The 17923-nt window shown below is 66.6% G+C and overlaps 2 protein-coding genes across 2 annotated transcripts; one reads left to right on the top strand and one right to left on the bottom strand.

Moving 5' to 3' along the window:
* The first annotated feature begins 519 nt into the window (after nucleotides 1-519).
* Nucleotides 520-15772, top strand: LOC101911198 (liprin-alpha-3-like). The gene is given in 25 exon segments (XM_055793289.1): nucleotides 520-729; nucleotides 731-787; nucleotides 2300-2401; nucleotides 2699-2863; nucleotides 3423-3497; nucleotides 4008-4100; nucleotides 4884-5084; nucleotides 6020-6166; nucleotides 6664-6798; nucleotides 7799-7882; nucleotides 8721-8852; nucleotides 9589-9651; nucleotides 9752-9831; nucleotides 10190-10274; nucleotides 10276-10332; nucleotides 11857-11922; nucleotides 11924-12030; nucleotides 13172-13232; nucleotides 13234-13275; nucleotides 13277-13390; nucleotides 13591-13649; nucleotides 13651-13744; nucleotides 14352-14484; nucleotides 14925-15018; nucleotides 15634-15772. Coding segments are annotated over 25 exon segments (2562 nt in total). The 5' UTR covers nucleotides 520-552.
* Nucleotides 15773-15955: 183 nt separating this feature from the next.
* Nucleotides 15956-17275, bottom strand: LOC129783289 (uncharacterized; the record flags this gene model as incomplete). Its single annotated transcript, XM_055793290.1, has 3 exons — nucleotides 15956-15982; nucleotides 16164-16214; nucleotides 17154-17275. Coding segments are annotated over 3 exons (200 nt in total), but the record flags the coding sequence as incomplete, so codon positions are not given.
* Between the last annotated feature and the right edge of the window lie 648 nt (nucleotides 17276-17923).

The raw sequence follows: 17923 nt of genomic DNA on the forward strand, positions 1-17923 counted from the left end.
TGTGGGTGGGATGCTGTGTAGGATGCTGTGGGGCAGGGTGCAGGCAGGGTGCAGTGGGTACAGGCAGGGTGCAGGCAGGGTGCAGTGGGTGCTGTGTGGGTGCTGTTGGTGCTGTCGGTGCTGTGCCCCCGCAGGCAGGATGATGTGTGAGGTGCTGCCCACCACCAGCGAGGATGCAGGCGGGATGCTGTGGGGCAGGGTGCAGGCAGGGTGCAGGCAGGGTGCACTGGGTACAGGCAGGGTGCAAGCAGGGTGCAGTGGGTGCTGTGTGGGTGCTGTTGGTGCTGTCGGTGCTGTGCCCCCACAGGCAGGATGGTGTGTGAGGTGCTGCCCACCATCAGCGAGGATGCAGGCGGGATGCTGTGGGCAGGGGTGCAGGCAGGGTGCAGGCAGGGTGCAGGCAGGGTGCTGTCGGTGCTGTGCCCCCGCAGGCAGGATGATGTGCGAGGTGCTGCCCACCATCAGCGAGGACACAGGCAGGGTGCTGTGGGTGGGATGCTGTGGGCAGGGTGCAGGCAGGGTGCTGTTGGTGCTGTGCCCCCCGTAGGCAGGATGATGTGCGAGGTGCTGCCCACCATCAGCGAGGACGCCCGCCGGGGCTCGGGCTGCCCCGAGGAGCCGGGGCTGGAGCAGCTGATGGTGCAGATGCTGCGGGAGCGGGAGCGGCTGCTGGAGACGCTGCGGGGACAGCCAGGAGGGGCTGGCGGAGCCGCCCAGCTGCGCCTGCGGGGACCTGGCACACGAAAAGGACCTGTTGCAGCGCCAGCTGGCCAGCGCCCTGCCCCAGGTGGGGCGGGGCCTATGGGGGCGGGGCCTGGGGGCGGGGCTGTGGGGGGGTGGGGCTGAGGGGGGGCTGCGGGGGTGGGGCTGCGGGTAGCCTGAGGCAGGGCTGGGAGTGGGGTAGGTGGAGTTAAGGGAAAGGGGCGGGGCTGGGGCCTCATGGGGTGGGGCTGGGGGGGCTGCGGGGGCGGGGGCTGAGGGGGCCTGAGATGGGGCTGGGAGTCGGGGTGGGTGGAGTTAAGGGGAAGGGGTGGGGCTGGAGGGGGGTTTGGGGGCAGGGTGTGGTGGGGAAAGGGGGGGCTGGGAGTTGGGGTGGGTGGAATTAAGGTGAAAGGGGAGGGGCTGGGGTGGGGCCTGAGGGAGGCGGGGCCTGGAGGGCTGCTAGGGGGACGGGGCTGCAGGAGGGGCCTGAGACAGGGCTAGAAGTCAGGGTGGGTGGAGTTAAGGGGGAAGGGGTGGGGTGGGGGCGGGGCATGAGGGAGAAGGGCCCGAGGAGGTGGGGCATGGGGGTGGGGCTAGGGGGCGGGGTGTGCTGGAGAAAGGGGGGCTGGGAGTTGGGGTGGGTGGAGTTAAGAGGAAGGGGTGGGGTTGGGGTGGGGCTTCAGGGGGCAGGGCTTCATGGGGTGGGGCAGGGCCTGTGGGGCTGGGGCTGAGGGGGTCTGAGGCGGAGCTGGGAGTTGGAGTGGGAGGAGTTAAGGGGAAGGGGCAGGGTGGGGGCAGGGCATGGGAGAGCAGGGCCTGAGGAGGTGGGGCGTGGGGGGGTGGGGCTAGGGGGCGGGGGTGTGGTGGAGAACGGGGGGGCTGGGAGTTGGGATGGGGTGAAGGGGAAGGGGTCAGGCTGGGGGTGGGGGGCTCATGGGGTGGGGGCTGGGGCTGAGGGGGTGGGGCTGAGGGGGGGCCTGAGGTGGACTGGGAGTCGGGGGTGGGTGGAGTTAAGGGGAAGGGGTGGGACCTGAGGGAGGCAGGGCCTGGGGAGCTGCTAGGGGGCGGGGCTGCAGGGGGGCCTGAGGCAGGGCTGGGAGTTGGGGTGGGTGGAGTTAAGGGGAAGGGGCGGGGCCTGAGGGGGGGAGGGGCCTGATGGGGAGGGTCTGCAGGGGGGTGGGGCTGCTGGGGGGCCTGAGGGGGCCTAGGGGGGTGAGGTGGGTGGAGTTAAGGGGAAGGGGTGGGGGGTGGGGCTTGAGGCAGGGCCTGAAGGGGGCTGGGGGTGAGGTAGGTGGGGTTAAGGGGAGGGGGGTGTGGCCAACTACAGGGTGTGGCTGCCGAGAGGTGGGGCCTAAGGGGTGGGGGGTGGGGGCCTAGGAATTGGGGTAGGTGGGAAGTAAGTGGAGGGGGTGGGGCTGATTGAAGGGTGTGGCTGCTGGAGGAGGCGGGGGCTAGAGGGAGGGCATGGCTAGTGGCCACCATGGGCTAGTCACTATGTGCCCCCATGCCCCCCGTGCCACCCGTGTCCCCCCATGTCCCCCTGTGACCCCTGTGTCCCTGTCCCCCCTGTGACCCCGTGACCCCCCCATGACCCCAGGAGTTCGCTGCGCTGACGAAGGAGCTGAACGTCTGCCGGGAGCAGCTGCTAGAGCGGGAGGAGGAGATTGCCGAGCTCAAGGCTGAGCGCAACAACACGCGGGTGAGGCCACCACATCCCCATGTCCCCGTGTCCCCATGTCCCTGTGTGTCCCCCAGCTGCTGCTGGAGCACCTGGAGTGCCTGGTGTCCCCATGTCCCCATGTGTCCTCCAGCTGCTGCTGGAGCACCTGGAGTGCCTGGTGTCACTACGTCCCCATGTCCCCATGTGTCCTCCAGCTGCGGCTGGAGCACCTGGAGTGCCTGGTGTCACTATGTCCCCATGTCCCCATGTGTCCCCCAGCTGCTGCTGGAGCACCTGGAGTGCCTGGTATCCCCATGTCCCCATGTCCTCCCCCAGCTGCTGCTGGAGCACCTGGAGTGCCTGGTGTCCCGCCACGAGCGGTCCCTGCGGATGACAGTGGTCAAGCGCCAGGCGCAGTCCCCCGCAGGGGTCTCCTCTGAGGTCGAGGTCCTCAAAGCCCTCAAGTCCCTCTTCGAGCACCACAAGGCCCTGGATGAGAAGGTGGGTGCTGGGACAGCATGGGTGGCTTTGGGGGGGGCATCTCAGGGGGTTCCCAGGTGACTCCTGGGGTGACATGGTGGGACCCTGTGGGATATGAGGGTGTTTCAAGGGCTCTGGGGGTTCTGGAGTAACCCATGGGGGGTCTGGTGGGCCCCAGAGGGGTCTCAGGGGGCTTCTGGAGTGACTTGGTGGGACCTGGGAGGGTCTGAGGGGTTCCAGTGGGGTCCTGGTGGTGTCCAAGGGGGGCTCAGGGGGCTTCTGGGGAGACCCAGGTGGGACTTGGTGGTCTCTGGGTGGTCTCAGGGGTCCCACTGGGGAACCTGGTGGTCCCATGAGGGACCTGGTGGTCCCCAGGTGGCTCCTGGGGTGACCTGGTGGACCTAGTGGTCCCTGGGAAGGTCCCAGGGGGTTTCTGGGGTGATCTGGTGGGACCTGGTGGTCCCCAGGGGGTCTCCGGGGTGACCCGCGGGGGGGTCCTGGGTCAATCGTGGTGGGTTTGGGGGGTCCTGGGGGCACCCCAGCGTGCTGGGGGGAGGGTGACCCCGCTCTGTCACCTCAGGTTCGGGAGCGGCTGCGGGTGGCCCTTGAGCGGGTGGCTGTCCTCGAGGAGGAGCTGGAGGTCTCCAACCAGGAGGTGGGTGACGCCGTGGGGAGGGGGGTACGCTGCGCGGGGTTGGGGGGGTCATGGTGGGGGTCCCCATGGTGTGGTGTCCCCATTGGTGGTGGTCCCCATGGGTGGGGCTCCTTATGATGTAGTGTCCCTATGGGTAGTGGTCTCCATGGGTGGGGGGTCCCCATGACGTGGTGTCCCCATGACGTGGTGTCCCCATGTGTGGTGTCCCCATGTGTGGTGTCCCCATGGGTAGGGGTCCCCATGGTGGGGGGGTCCCCATGACGTGGTGTCCCCATGGGTGGGGGGTCCCTGTGGACAGGTGCCCCAGTGTGGGGGGGGGTCCCCATAGGCAGGGGTCCCCAAAACATGGTGTCTCCATGGGCAGGGGTCCCCCATGGACAGGGGTCCCCATGATGTGTCCCCATGAGTGGGGGTTCCATGGACAGTGTCCCCATGGGCAGGGGTCCCCGTGGGGGTACCTCGTGGGGGGGGGTCCCCGTGGGGGTCCCCCCGTGTGACACCCCCTCCCAGGCGCTGTCCCTGCGGGAGCAGCTCTCCCGACGCCGCTCGGGGCTGGAGGACGCACCCAGTGATGGGGGACACACCGGTATGAGGGGTCACGGGGTTACCAGGGGGGTCACAGGGGGGGCCACAGCACTGGGGGGTCGCCAGGCACTGGGGGATCCCTGAGGTCACAGGTCAGGGGTCAGAGGTTGGGAGTCAGGGATGAGAGGTCACACCCTCTGTGGGCCAGCTGCTCAGGGCCTGTGGGCACGGCTACGGGTGGAGGGCTGTGGGCCGCCTTGCGTCAGGGGTCAAAGGTTGGGGTCAGGGGTTGCGTCCTGCAGGGTACCCCCAAGGGCCAGTGGTGCGAGGCCGAGCTGGAAGCTGCACTGGGTGAGGGGTGAGGGGTGAGGGGTGAGGGGTCAGGGGCCAGGGGTGAGGGGTCAGTCCCGCAGGGCACGGCATGAGGCCGAGCTGTGGAGGCCACGCTGGGTCAGGGGCCAGGGTCAGGGGTCAGGGGTCGCATCCTGCAGGGCATCCCTGAGGGCCAGCGGTGCGAGGCCGAGCTGGAGGCCGCACTGGGTGAGGGGTGAGGGGTCAAGGGTCAGGGGTCACCTCACACAGGGCACCCCTGAGGGCTGGTGGCACGAGGCCAAGCTGGAGGCTGCTCTAGGTCAGGGGTCAAGGGTTGGGGTCAGGGGTCAGGGGTCACATCCTGCAGGGCACCCCTGAGGGCCAGCGGTGCGAGGCCGAGCTGGAGGCCACGCTGGGTGAGGGGTCAGGGGTGAGGGGTCAAGGGTCAGGGGTGACCTCACACAGGGCACCCCTGAGAGCCAGCGGTGCGAGGCCGAGCTGGAGGCCGTGCTGGGTGAGGGGTCAGGGGTCAGGGTTCATGTCCCACAGGGCACCCCCGAGGGCCGGCGGCGTGAGGCCGAGCTGGAGGCCGCGCTGGGCCGGCAGCGGGCGGCAGCGGCGGCTCAGCGGGAGCGGGTGGCCACCCTGTGCCGCCAATTGGGGCGGCTGCAGGACCAGGCCGCAGCAGCGCAGCGGGAGCTGGCACGGGCACAGGAGGCCGGGGCCAAGCTGCAGCGCGACCTCAAGGAGGTGGGGGGCTGCACTAATGGGTGGGGGGCAGCCGGAATGGGGGGGATGGGCAGGCCTGAAATGGGGGGTGGGGGGGAAGAGCCCAGCTGGGGGGAACAGGCCCAAACTGGGGGGGGAAGACCCAAACTGGTGGGGGGAAAACCCTGATATGGGGGGTGCGGGTGGTGCAGAGCCCAACTGGGGGGGGAACCCTGAAATGGGGGGGACAGAGCCCAACTCGGGGGGGGGCCCTGAAATGGGGGGGACAGAGCCCAACTCGGGGGGGGCCCTGAAATGGGGGGGGCAGAGCCCAACTCAGGGGGGGGGGCCCTGAAATGAGGGGGGCAGAGCCCAACTGGGGGTGAGGCAGGCCTGAAATGGGGGGGACAGGTGCAAACTGGCAGGAACAGGCCTGAAATGCTGGGGGGGCGCAGCTCTGAAATGGTGGGGTCAGACCCAAACTGTGGGGAACAGACCTGAAATGTGGCAGGGGCAGCCCTGAAATGGAGGGAGGCAGCCCTGGACTGGGGGGGGAACAGCCCAGACTGGGAAGGAGCAGAGCCATGAACTGGGGACCATACCTGAACTGGGAGCACCCCCAAACTGGGAGCACCCGCAGCCCAGACACCATCCTAGGCTGTCCTCATCCCTGTCCTCTCCATGTCCCCATCCCACCCCTGTCCCTATCCCCACCTGGTCCCTGTCCCCATGCCACCCCTGTCCCCATCCCATCCCCATCCCGTCCCTGTCCCCATCCCACTCCTGTCACCATGCCACCCCTGTCCCCATCCCATCCCCTGACCCTGTCACCATCCCACCCTTGTCTCCATCCCGCCCCTGTCCCCACCCCTGTCCCCATCACACCCTTGTCCCCACCTGATCCCTGTCCCCATCCCACTCCTGCCCCCACCCATCCCGGCCCCCCACCCCACCTGCCCCGCCGGGTCACGGTGCAGGCGCTGGCGCAGCGGGAGGACATGGAGGAGCGCATCACCACACTGGAGAAGCGCTACCTGAGTGCGCAGCGTGAGGCCACCTCCCTGCATGATGCCAACGACCGCCTGGAGAACGAGCTGGCCAGCAAGGACTCGCTCTACCGCCAGGTGGGGGGTGCCGGGACCCCTGGGACCCCGCACTGGGGCACCACTGGGACACCCCAGAACATCCTCGTGACCCCACCCTGGGACCCCCAACCCAGGACCCTGCCCTAGGGCACTCCTGGGACATCTCCGGGACCCCATCCTGGGACCCCCAACCCGGGACCCTGCACTGGGGGCACCCCTGGGACACCCTTCTGGACCCCCCTGGGACCCCTACTCTGGGACCCCCCACCTTGGGGCCCCCAGACTGGGACACCCCCCCTGTGACCCTACCCAGGCCCCCCCCCCCCCCTCTGGGACACCCACCTTGTGGCCATCACCTTGGGACCCTCACCCTAGGAAACCCACCATGGCGACACCCCCTGCCCCACCGCCATGCCCGCTGCCCCACAGCTGTGCCCCCCACCCCATGGCCATGACTCCCACCCCACGGCTGGGGCCCCCCACCCCATGGCCCCCCAGCCGCGCCCCCTGCCCCATGGCCACCCCCCACCCCACAGAGTGAGGAGAAGGGCCGGCAGCTGCAGGAGTGGCTGGAGGACGCCAAGGCCAAGCTCCAGCAGACGCTGCAGAAAGCCGAGACCCTGCCCGAGATCGAGGCCCAGCTGGCGCAGAGGGTGGCCGCCCTCACCAAGGTGGGGGAGCTGGGGGGGTCCTGGAGGGTTCTAGGAGGATCCTGGAGGGTTCTGGAGGGGACCGGGGAGGGTTCTGGAGGGTTCAGGTGGGCCTGGGAGGGTTCTGGGTGGTTCTGATGGGCCTGGAGGGGTCCTGGGGGGCTTCTGGGGGAGTCCTGGAGGGACCTGGGGGGGGTTGAAGGGTTCTGAGGGGGTCCTGGAGGGTTCTGGTGGGCCTGGGGGGTTCCTGGGGGGCTTCTGGGGGGGTTCTGGAGGGACCTGGAGGGCCTGGGAGGTCCTGGAAGGTTCTGGGGGGCGCTGGGGGTAGTCGGGGGGGGCCTGGGCAGGGCTGGGGGGTCCTGGAGGGGGCTGGTGGTCCTGGGGGGGCCTAGAGGGCTTCTGGGGGGGGGGGTCTGGAGGGACCTGGAGGGTTCTGGGAAGGTTCTGGAGGGTTCTGGGTGGTCCTGGGGGACCTGGGGCGTCCACGGGGGGCCTGGAGGGGACCAGGGGGGTCCTGGGAGGCTTCTGTGGGGGTCCTGTAGGGACCTGTGGGGTCCTGGAGAGTTCTGAGGGAACTTGGAGGGTTCCTGGGGGGGTTCAGGGTGGGGTCTGGGGGGGGTCCTGGAGGGTTCAGGGGGGCCTGGGGGGGCCTGGAGGCTTCTGGTGGGCTGAGGGGAGGCTGGGGGGCTTTTCTGGGGGGGGCTGGAGGGACCTGGGGGGTCCTAGAGGGTTCAGGGGGGGGTCCTGGAGGGTTCTGGGGGGACCTGGGAGGTGCTGGGGGGCTTCAGAAGGGGCCGGGGGGGGGCTGGAGGGTTTGGGGGGGGCCTGGAGGGGTCCCTGGAGGGTTCTGGGTGGGACTGGGGAGTTTTGAGGCATCCTGGGAGGTATAGAGGAGGTTTCCATCCCCATGTCCCTGTGTTCTTGTCCATCCCCATGTCCCCAACCATCTCCATGTCCCCATTGGTCCCCATGTCCCCCTGTCCATCCCCACACCCCTGTGTCCCCCGTGCCCCCCCCCCAGGCTGAGGAGCGCCACGGGAACTTTGAGGAACGCCTGCGGCAGCTGGAGGCCCAACTGCAGGAGAAGAATCAGGAACTGCAGCGGGTGAGGGATGGGACCCCCGACTGGGGGACCCCAGGGGGGGCCCTCTGGCAATGGGGTGTGCCCTCAGGATCTGGGGGGTCCCTGCAGGTCCCTGGGACTTGGGAGGGGGATGGGGGGCTGCTGATAGTGCTCAGGGTGGTGCATGGGGGGGTCTTGGGCTCTCGGGGGGCTGCATGGAGGGGGGATTGAGGGGTGCATGGGGGATTTGGGGGTCATGGGGGGCTTGAGAGAGTGTCACTGGGGGCCTTGGCAGGTGGGGAGGGGTTTGGGGGGGTTCTGGTGCTGCTGGTAGTGCTCAGGGGGGTGCATGGACTGGGGATCTTGGGGTCCTGAGGGTCTTGGGGGGCTGCATGGGGGGGGCTTGAAGGGTGCATGGGGGATTTGGGAGTCCTGGGGGGGCTTGGAGGAGTGTCACTGGGGGGATTTGGGTGTCCTGGGGGGCTTGAGGGACTGTCACTGGGGGCTGTGGCAGGTGGTGAGGGGTTTGGGAGGGTCCTGGGGTGCATGGAGTGGCTGGGGGGGGGTCATGGTGGGGCTTGGGAGTTGCATGAGTGCTTTTGGAGTTTGGGGGGGTCATTGAGGGGTGTATGAGGGTGTTTGGGGCTGCATGGGGGGGCTGAGGTGTGTGTGGGATCATTGGGAGGCAGGGGGGCTTGAGGGGTTCATGGGGGGCTCTTGCAGGGGTCATTGGGGTGGTGCGCGGGGTGCTTTGGGGTGCAGAGGGAGCTCGTGGGGGGGTGAAAGGGGGGTCATGCTCCACAGGGAGGGCTGTGGGGGAAGGCACCGGTGTTGGGGGTTGCCAGTGGGGCCCCCCCCGATGTTGGGGACCCCCCCAAAGGCTCGCCAGCGGGAGAAGATGAACGATGAGCACAACAAGCGGCTGTCGGAGACGGTCGACCGGCTGCTCTGTGAGTCCAACGAGCGGCTCCAGCTCCACCTCAAGGAGAGGATGGGGGCTCTGGAGGAGAAGGTGGGGGTCCTGAGAGGGTCCAAGCGGGTCTGGGGGGGCCTGGGGGGTCCTGAGGGGGTCTTGGGGGGGGGGCTGGGAGGTCCTAGGGGGGCCTGGAGGTGTCTAGGGGTGTCCTGGGTGGGGTGTTGGGTGGTCCTGGGAGGTTCAAGGGGGTCTAGGGGAGGTCCTGAGGGGGTCTTGGGTGGTCCTGGAGCTGTCCTAGGGGTCTTGAGGGTGTCCTTGGGAGTCTGGAGGCATCCTGGGAGGTCTGGGGGAGTCTGGGGGGTTCCTGAGGGGGTCTTTGGGGGTGGTGGGAAGTCCCGGGTGATCTGGGTGGGGTCCTGGAGGGGTCTTGGGTGGTTCTGGGAACCCCGGGGGGCCTGGGGGGGTCTGAGGGGGTCCTCGGCGTTCTGGGGGGGAGGCTGGGAATTCCTGGGAGGTCTGGGGGGGTCCTGAGGGGGTCTTTGGGGGGGCTGGGAAGACCAGGGGAGCCCTGGGGGGGGGCCTGGGGGGGCTTTAGGGGTCGTGGAGGTGTCCTGAGGGGGTGTTGGATGGTCCTGGAGGAGAAGGTGGGGGTCTGGGGGAGTCCTAGAGTGTCTTGGAGGGGTTCTTGGATGATCCTGGGGGGTCGAGGGGGGTCTGGGGGAGTCAGGATGGGGGAGCTGGAGGAGAACGTGGGGGGTCTGGGGGGACTTTGGGGTGCCCCTGGATTGTTCTGGGGGTCCCCCATCATCTGAGACACACCCCCCCCCCTCAGAACTCGCTCAGTGAAGAAATTGCCAACATGAAGAAGCTGCAGGACGAGCTGCTGCTCAACAAGGTCTGGGGAGGTGGGGGCTGGGGGTGTCGGAAGGGGCCGGGGGGTCCCCAGAACTGACCCTTCCCCTCGAAATTCCTTCCCCCCCCCACCCCCCCCCCAGGAGCAGCTGCTGGCAGAGATGGAGCGGATGCAGCTGGAGCTTGACCAGCTGCGGGGGCGCCCCGTCTCCTCCTACTCCAGGTACCCCCCGGGACCCCCCCAGAACACCCCCGGAACCCCCTGGACCCCCCTGCGCTGCCCCACCCCCCCCCCAACCCCCATGGGAACCTCCTTACTGCCCAAGGGGCTCCTCTAACTCCACCCCACTGCTCTGGGGGACCCCCCCATTACCCCAGGACCCCCCCAGCCTCCCCTGCAATTACTCCAGACCCCCCCTAGACTTTCTCATCACTCAAGGACCTACCCCAACCCCCTCAACTCCTCTGGGGACCCCCCTCCTTACCCCAGCACCCCTCAATCGCCCCCAGCCTGCTCTGATCTCTCTCTGGGGGGCCGGGGGGACACATGCCCCCCCATCCGTGCCCCCCCGGCCCCCCAGATCCCTGCCGGGCAGTGCTCTGGAGCTGAGGTACCCCCAAACCCCCGTCGGGGGGGCTCCCCTGGACCCCTACGCCCCCGGTGCCCCCCCCCCGCAGGACCCGTAAGGGGCGCTGGGCACCTCCCAAGGAGGACGCTGCCAAGGTAGGGGGGGGGCCTGGGAGGAGACTTGGGGGGCTGGGGAAGGGGATGGGGGGCTGAGAGGGGACTTTGGGGGCTGGAGGGCTCCAGGGACTTGGACTTTGGGGGGATTTTGGGAGCTGGGGTGGAAGTTGGGGGGCTCAGGGGGGGGGCTTGGGGGGGGGCTGGGGGGCTGGGGTGGAAGCTGGGGGGTTTGGGGGGGCTTGGGGGGAGCAGGGTATTTGGGGGCCTCGGGGGGGGGGGGCTCTGGGGGGCTCAGGGAGGGCTTCGGGGAGTCTGAGGGGACTGCAGGGTGGAGGCTGCCGGGGGATGCTCTGGGGGGCCCTGGGGGCTGGGGGGGGGCTGTCCAGGTGTCACTTTGTCACCCTGGGCACTTTGTCACCCTGGGCCCCCTGTGGCTGTCTGTGCTGAGGCCGTGCTCTGACTTTGTCTCTGTCCTGTCCCCGCCATCCTCCTCCTCAAACCATCCCTGTCTTCATCCCCACCGCTCTACCACCTCATCCTGTTCCTTATCCCCATCCGAATCCGAATCCTCACCCCATCCCATCCACATCTTCATCCTCACCCCATCCCATCCACATCTTCATCTTCATCCTCCTTCCATCCCATCCTCATCCTCATCCTCATCCTCATCCTCATCCTCATCCTCATCCTCATCCTCATCCTCACCCCATCCCATCCTCATCTTCATCCCCATCCCATCCTCATCTTCATCCTCGCCCCATCCCATCCACATCTTCATCCTCACCCCATCCCATCCACATCTTCATCTTCATCCTCCTTCCATCCCATCCTCATCCTCATCCTCATCCTCACCCCATCCCATCCTCATCTTCATCCTCACCCCATCCCATCCTCATCTTCATCCCCATCCCATCCTCATCTTCATCCTCACCCCATCCCATTCTCATCTTCATCCTCATCCCATCCCTATCATTATCCTCATCTCCATCCTCATCCTTAAACCATTGCCATCTTCATCCTCCCATCCCATCTCATCTCATCTCATCTCATCTCATCTCATCTCATCTCATCTCATCTCATTCCCTGTCCCTGTCCTCATCGTCATCCCATCCTCATCTTCATCCTGTCTTTATCCTCATCCCATCTTCTTCCTCATCCTATCCTCACTCATCCCATCCTCATCGCATCCTTATCCCATTCTCATCCTATCCTCATCCCATCCTCATCTTCATCCCATCCTCATCATCCCATCATCCCATCATTCCATCATCATCCCATCCTCATCTTCATCCCGTCCTCATCCTCATCCCATCTTCATCTTCATTCCAACCTCATCCCATCCCATCCCCACCCCGTACTCATCTTCATCCTCATCCCCATCCCATCCTCATCTTCATCCTGTCTTCATTCTCATCCCATCCTTATCCCATCCTCATCCTCATCCTCCTCCCATCCTCATCCCATCCCATCCCCATCCCATCTTCATCCCCATCCCATCCTCATCCCCTTCTGCACCTTGTCCCATCCCCCCCCGTGCCCCCCGCCTGCTGCGCTGGCTGGCAGGGCGGGGAGTGGGAGCGCGGGGGCTCGGCGGAGGCTCCCCCCGAGGGCTCTGACGAGGAGGAGCGGGGGGGGCGCGGGGGGTGCGGAGCTGCTGTCCCCCGGCGGGCAGGCAGACGTGCAGACGCTGGCCTTCATGCTGCAGGAACAGCTCGAGGCCATCAACAAGGAGATCAAGTCAGTGCCCCCCCCTGGGACCCCCCGCGGGCACCCCAGGGACCCCCCAAGGACCCCCCCGACCCCAGGACCCCCAGGGACCCCCCACGGGCACCCCAGGGACCCCCCCCACAGGGACACCCCAGGGACTCCCACCCAGGGACCCCCAGGGACTCTCCTGCAGGCACCACAGGGACACCTCAGGGACCCCCAGGGACCCTCAGGGGCCCCCACTGAGGGACACCACCCAGGGACCCCCACCCAGGGACCTCCCGACCCCGAGACCCCCAGGGACCCCCAGAGACCCCCCCCAGGGACACCCCAGGGATCCCCACCCAGGGATCCCCCGACCCCAGGACCCCCAGGGACCTACCTAGGATCCCCCCACGGGTACCACAGTGACACCCCAGGGACCTCCCGGGACCCCCACCCAGGGGCACCCCTCCCCAGGGATCCCCACCCAGGGACACCCCACCCGGGACACCCAGGGACCCCCCCCGTGGGCACCACAGGGACACCCCAGGGACCCTCAGGGACCCCCACCCAGGGGCACCCCCCAGGGACCCCCCAGGACCCCCACCCAGGGGCACTTCTCCCAGGACCCCCAGGGATCCCCACCCAGGAGCACCCCCCGGGGACACACACCCCTGGGACCCTCCCCCTGGGACCCTACGGAACACCCAGGGACATCCTGGGACCCCCCACCCAGTGGCACCCCCAGGACCCCCTGCTCCCCCCCCCGGGGCATCCTCCCCAGGACCCCCAAACCCAGGGGAACTGCTGGGGCTCCCAACCCAGGGGCACCCCCTTAGGACCCCCCAGGACCACTGCCAGGACCCTCAAAACCCAGAGTTATCCCCTCAGGGACCCCCGCAGGACCCCCAAATCCAAGGATCTAGCCAAAGGGCCCCCAAATCCCACGGACACCCCCCCCCTCCAGATCTCCCCAGGGACCCCCAAAGCCCCAGGAACCCCCAAAACCCCCAGATCCCCACCACCCCCCAGCAATGGGGGGCTCTGGGGGCTGAAGTGTGGGGCCAAGTGGGAGGCAATGGGGGTCTGTGAGATATTGGGGGGGACAATGAGGGATTGGGGGGGACTCTGGGGGGGGGGGCCATGGGTTGGGGGGTGCCCCCTGACCCCCCCCCTTTTACCCCCCCAGGCTGATCCAGGAGGAGAAGGAGTGCACGGAGCTGCGGGCGGAGGAGCTGGAGAGCCGGGTGGGGGGGTGGGGGGCTGGAGGGGGCCCCCCTGGGGCGCTACCGGGGGGGGGAGCGCCTCCCTGCCCCCCTCCCTCACCAGCTCCACCTTGGCCAGCCCCTCCCCCCCCAGCAGCGGCCGCTCCACCCCCCGCCTGGCCCCCCCTAGCCCTGCCCGCGAGGTGAGTGACCCCCCAAACACCTTGGGGACCCCCCCCACACCCAAAGGCTGGGACACACACACACACGCTAGAAATGGGGAGGGGGGGTAAAATGGGGAGGCGGTGTCAGAGTGACACCCCCCCCAAAATGTCTGGGGGGGCAGGGGACCCTCAAAATGAGGGGGACACCCCAAATCACTTGGTGTGTGTGTGTCCCCCAGAACCACGTCCCCAAGGAGGAGCCCCGGGGGGCTGAGGAGAAGGGGCCGGGTCCTGGGGACCCCCCCGCCCCCCCCCGAGCACCCCCGACTGGAGCGGGGGGGCCCCCCCTTGGCGCTGCCAGCGGCTGGGCTGGAAGAGGGGCGCGACTCACGAGTGGGGTGAGTTGGGGGGCTCGGGGCAGGGGTCCCTGGGGACATATGGGTCATATCAAGGTCCTGGGGGGATCCTGGGGTCATATTGGGGTGCTGGGAGGGGTCCTGGGGGGGTCTCTGGGGTCACATGGGTCATGTTGGGGTGCTGGGGGGGTCCTGGGGGGTCTCTGGGGTCATATCAGCATGCTGGGGGGGTCCTGGGGGGTCCCTGGGGTCATATTTGGGTTCCTGGGGTAATTTTGGGGTGCTGGGATTCCTGGGAGTCCCCTGGGGTCATATTTGGGTCCTGGGGGGGGGCCTGGGGTCGTATTGGCATTCTGGGGGTGTCCTGGGGTCATACGGGGGTGTTGGGGTTTCCTTGGGGGCCATATTGAGGTACTGGGGGTGGCCCTGGGGGGGGTCTCTGGGGTTCCTGGGTCATATTGGGGTGCTGGGGGGGGTCTGGGTGCTGTGAGGGTCCTGAGGGGACCCTGGGGTCATATTGGGGTGCTGAGGGGGTTCTGGGAGTGTCTCTGGGGTCATATTGGGGTGCTGTGGGGTCCTGGGGAGGGGTGTGGGGGCGGCCCCCAACCGATGGGTGCTCCCCCCCACCAAGGCTGGTCCCCGAGGGTCCCGGTGCCCCCCCCGACCCCCTGCACAAGACCCCCAAGAAGAAGAGCATCAAGTCGTCCATCGGGCGCCTCTTCGGCAAGAAGGAGAAGGGGCGCCTGGGCCCCCCCCCGCGAGACGCCCCCTCCCTCGGTGGGACTCCCGGCACCCCCCGCACACCCCCAGGGACCCGGGGTGCCCTCCCCCGGGACCCCCCACCCCCAAGGACCCGCGTGTCTGGGTGCCCCTCTCTCTTCCTGGGACCCCCCACCCCCAAAACAGACCCAGGTGTCTGGGTGCCCCACCCCCAACTCTGGGGAACCCCCAACCCCAGGGACCCCCCACCCCCAAAACAGACCCAGGTGTCTGGGTGCCCCCCCCAACTCTGGGGAACCCCCGACCCCAGGGACCCCCCACCCCCAAAACGGACCCAGGTGTCTGGGTGCCCCCCCCCCACTCCTGAGATACCCCCACTCCCAGGGACCCGGGTTTCTGGGTGCCACTCCCCCGGTCCCCCCCCTTCCCAGGCATCTGGGCACCCTGAGGTCCCCCGTGTGGGTGTGTGGGGGGGTCTCACCCTCTGCCCCCCCCAGCTGGGACCCCCTCGGAGGAGCTGGGCCCCCCCGACGCGCTGGGGCTGGCCAAGCTCTCAGGGGCAGTGGAGAAGGATCGACGGAGCAAGAAAAAGTGAGGGGGGGGGCCTCAATTTGGGGGGTGTCTGGGGCTCTGGAGGGGGCTCTAGGGAGGTTGGGGGGGCTTTGGGGGAGTTTGGAGGGCTGAGGAGGAATTTGGGGGGGGGTGAGTAGCTTTGGGGGGGCTGGGGGGGCTTTGGGGAGGGGTGGGGGTCTTAGGGGGAGTTTGGGGGGGCTGGGAGGCATTTTCAGGGTCGGGGGGTTGAGGGGGGTCTAGGGGGGCTTAGGGAGAGTTTTGGGGATCTGAGGGCTTGGGGGGGCTTCGGGGGGGTCTGGGGGGCTTAGGGGAGGCCTTGGGGGGGTCTGAGGGGATTTGGGGGATCTGGGGGGCTTTGAGGGACATTGGGGGGTCTGGGGACGGTTTAGGGGAGGTGGGTGATAATGGGGGTACTGGAGGGGGCAGGAGGGTTGGGGGGGGCTGTGAGTACCTCGGGGGGGAGCTGGAGGGGTTGGGAGGGATTTTGGGAAGTCCTGGTGCATTGGTGGGTGCTGGGGGGGCTCTGGGGGTCTCTGGGGGGTTGGGGGGCCTCGGGGTGCTGGGGGGCTTGGGGGAGGGGACTGGGGGTGTTGGGGGGCCCGGGGGTCGGTGCCCCCCTCAACTGCCCCCCAGGCACGAGCTGCTGGAGGAGGCGTGTCGACAGGGGCTGCCCTTCGCCGCCTGGGACGGGCCCACCGTGGTCTCCTGGCTGGAGGTGGGGGCTGCGGCGGGTGCCCCCCAACCAAACTGGGGGGGCTGGGGGAGGGGATGAAGTCGCTGCTGGGGGGGGGTGCTGTGGGGGGGCCCCATGCCAGTGGGTGCGCCAGCTGTGAGTGGGTGGGTGCTGATGGTGCTGTGGGTGCTGTGGGTTCTATACGTGCTGTGGGTGCTGCTATAGGTGCTGTGGGTGCTGTGAATTCTGTGAGTGTTGTAGGTGCTATAGGTGCTGTGGGTGCTATAGGTGCGATAGATGCTGTGGGTGCTGTAGGTGATATAGGTGCTGTGGGTGTTATAGGTGCTATAGGTGCTGTGGGTGCTGTAGGTACTGTGGGTGCTTTGGGTGATATAGGTGCTGTGCATGCCATAAGTGCTATAGGTGCTACAGGTGCTGTGGGTGCTGTGTGTGCTATAGGTGATGTGTGTGCTATAGGTGCTGTGGGTGCTGTGGGTGCTATGGTTGCTGTGGGTGCTATCGGTTCTGTGGGTGCCGTGGGTATTATTTATGCTATAGGTGCTGTGGGTGCTGTAGGTGCTGAGGGTGGTATAGGTGCTGTGGGTGCTGTGGGTTCGATAGATGCTGTGGGTGCTGTGGGTGGTATAGGTCGTATAGGTGCTGTGGGTGCTATAGGTGCTATAGGTGCTGTGGATGCAGTGGTTGCTATAGGAGCTGTGGGTACTGTGTGTACTCTAGGTGCTGTGGGTTCTGTGGCTGCTCTAGGTGCTATGGGTGCTGTGAGATCTATAGGTACTATAGGTGCTGTGGCTGCTGTGGGTGCTATCGTTGCTGTGGATGCTGTGGGTGCGATAGGTTATTTAGGTGATGCTATGGGTGCGATAGGTGATGCGGGAGCTGTGGGTGCTATAGGTGCTATAGGCACTGTGGCTGCTCTGGGTGCTGTGGGTGCTGTGGGTGCTGTGGGTGCTGTAGGTGCTGTGGGTTCTGTGGGTGCTGTATGTGCTATAGGCGCTATAGCTTCTATAGGTGCTGTGGGTGCTATAGGTTATTTAGGTGATTCTATGGGTGTTGCGGGTGCTGTGGGTGCTATAGATGCTACAGGTGCTGTGGGTGCTGTGGGTGCTCTGGATGCTGTAAGTGCCATAGGTTCTGTGGGTGCTGTGGGTGCCGTGGATGCTGTGTGTGCTGTGGGTGCTATAGCTTCTATAGGTGCTCTGGGTGCTATAGGTGTTCTGGGTGTTGTGGGTGCTGTGGGTGCTATAGGTGCTGTGGGAACTGTAGTTGCTGTGGGTGCTATAGGTGGTATAGGTGCTGTGGGTTCTGTGGGTGCTCTAGGTTCTATAAGTGCTTTATGTGCTCTGGGTGCTGTGGATGCTGTGGGAGCTGTGGGTGCTATACGTGCTGTGGGCACTATGGGTGCTCTAGGTGCTATAAGTGCTGTGGGTGCTATAGGTGCTGTGGGTGCTGTGGGTGCTACAGGTGCTATAGGTGCTGTAGGTGCTCTGGGTGCTATAGCTGCTATAGGTGCTGTGGGTGCTGTGGGTGCTGTAGCTTCTGTAGGTGCTGTGGGTGCTATAGGTGTTCTGGGTGTTATGGGACCTGTGGGTGCTATAGGTGCTATAGCTGCTGTGGGTGCTGTGGATGCTGTGGATGCCGTGGGTGCTATAGGTGCTGTGGGTGCTGTGGGACTATAAGTGGTATAGGTGCTGTGGGTGCTATAGGTGCTGTGGGAACTATACGTGCTGTGGGTGCTATAGGTTGTATAGGTGCTGTGGGTACTGTGGGTGCTCTAGGTGCTATAAGTGCTTTAGGTGCTCTGGGTGCTGTGGATGCTGTGGGAGCTGTGGGTGCTATACGTGCTGTGGGTGCTATGGGTGCTATAGGTGCTATAGGTGCTGTGAGTGCTGTGGTTGATATGGGTGCTGTGGGTGCTACAGGTGCTGTGGGAACTATAGGTGCTATGGGTGCTCTAGGTGGTATAGGTGCTGTGGGTACTGTGGGTGCTCTAGGTGCTATAAGTGCTGTAGGTGCTCTGGGTGCTGTGGGAGCTGTGGGTGCTATACGTGCTGTGGGCGCTATGGGTTCCTTGGGTGCTATAAGGACTGTGGTTGCTGTGGGTGCTATAGGTGATTTAGATGATGCTATGGGTGCGATAGGTGCTGTGGATTCTCTTGGTGTTGTGGGTGCGACAGGTGCTGTGGGTGCTGTGGGGAGCTATAGGTGCTGTGGGTGCTTTAGGTTCTATCG

The sequence above is a fragment of the Falco peregrinus genome, unplaced genomic scaffold (genome assembly GCF_023634155.1).
Source record: "Falco peregrinus isolate bFalPer1 unplaced genomic scaffold, bFalPer1.pri scaffold_147, whole genome shotgun sequence".
Classification (NCBI taxonomy): domain Eukaryota; kingdom Metazoa; phylum Chordata; class Aves; order Falconiformes; family Falconidae; genus Falco; species Falco peregrinus.